The sequence below is a fragment of the Aplysia californica genome, unplaced genomic scaffold, assembly GCF_000002075.1.
Source record: "Aplysia californica isolate F4 #8 unplaced genomic scaffold, AplCal3.0 scaffold00428, whole genome shotgun sequence".
Classification (NCBI taxonomy): Eukaryota; Metazoa; Mollusca; class Gastropoda; order Aplysiida; family Aplysiidae; genus Aplysia; species Aplysia californica.
Genome location: NW_004797698.1, coordinates 110,220 through 111,629, shown reverse-complemented (window position 1 = coordinate 111,629; position 1,410 = coordinate 110,220). Strand labels below are relative to the sequence as shown.

The 1,410-nt window shown below is 42.9% G+C and overlaps 1 protein-coding gene across 1 annotated transcript in view; it reads right to left on the bottom strand.

Moving 5' to 3' along the window:
• Positions 1 to 1,410, bottom strand: part of LOC101847675 (beta-mannosidase) — a gene marked incomplete in the record, with an annotated part of 34,662 nt that overhangs the window by 19,290 nt on the left and 13,962 nt on the right. Inside the window, 1 exon segment of the mRNA XM_035971396.1 lies at positions 578 to 750. Coding sequence (XP_035827289.1) covers positions 578 to 750 — 173 coding nt within the window.

The following is a 1,410-nucleotide window of genomic DNA, read 5'->3' as shown; positions in this document are numbered from 1 at the left end:
GCTGAGATTTAGCAGTTATAAATCAGGTCGAACTACTTGTAAGGCAACTTTTTCATTCACACGAAAACTAGTTAGAGGAAATTTGGAGGTGAATCGGCTTCGTCCCCATCAACAAGAATTTAACTAAAAACAAAGAGATGGAAAACAAAGGGAACTCTTCTCGTTTGCCTGGTTCTCAAACTGCCGTGGCCCACCGTGACTAAAGAAAAATCATCACTGTTTAATTCTTATTGCTTGCTATATGGTGGTAAAGAACTGGAAGCAACCTTCTAAGCCCCACCCAAATTTTGGTCCACCCACCGCCACTGTAACTTTGTATGGCAAAAGTTTTGTACCACCTCAAGGGCATTATATTGACAGGAAATGGGACTCTGTTTTATTGGAAGAAGGCCGGAATTTTGCAGTTGGAACTGTGGAATTAGTCAAACTTTTTACCCCTCTTTTAATGAAGTCGTTTCTCTCCTTATTGCCTTCCGAATTACGTCACTTCCATCTTTCCATCCTTTGTCCTTCTTTCACTCCACCTCCAACCCCCCCCCCCTTCCAAACAAAAAATCATTACTCGTCTACTACTTACCAACGGCACTTTGAGTACAACCTTAGCCCTGCCTTGGGAAGAAGAAACTGTCACGTCCTGAACCAAGGTCAAGTTCAAGGCCGGCACGTCCACTTGCACTTGACCTTTGACCTCTGTTAAATCCTCGTTGACATCAAAGATAACATCCACGTCCACCTGCCACTGGCCGCTCACTGCAAAAGATAATGATTTTAAAATGTTGTGAGTTGCCCAAACATGGACCACGAACAAGACATTAGAGCAAAGAATTATAACATGCGAAATGCGATGCCTTAGAAAAGTAGTAAACAAGACCAGGCGAGACAAAATTAGAAACTCAGTAATCCGAGAAATTGTGGGCACAAATGATGTCATTCATCACATCCAACACCAAAGAATCAAATGGTTCGGACATCTCCTACGTTTACCAACACACCATCCAGCACAACGTGCCCACTTAAAAAATTCGATGGCAACAAGGCTAGAGGGCGACCGAGAAAGATCTGAATAGATGGAGTCAGGGAAACATTAACCACCCACGGCATCCGCCTGACCCAAGCTCTCCGGCTGGCGACAGAGAGACGTCTCTTTCTTCCCGTGACACCCAAAAGGGTAAAAACGGCGGCTAAAAGTAAAGTAAGTAAGTGAGTTCGCGGTGTGGAGAAGGGGCAAGATTCACACCACGCCAGCACAGATTGTTATTTCGGAAGTGCGCACTGTTACATCTATCTATCTATCTATCTGTCTATCTATCTATCTATCTATCTATCTATCTGTCTATCTATCTATCTATCTATCTATCTATCTATCTATCTATCTATCTATCTGTCTATCTATCTATCTATCTATCTATC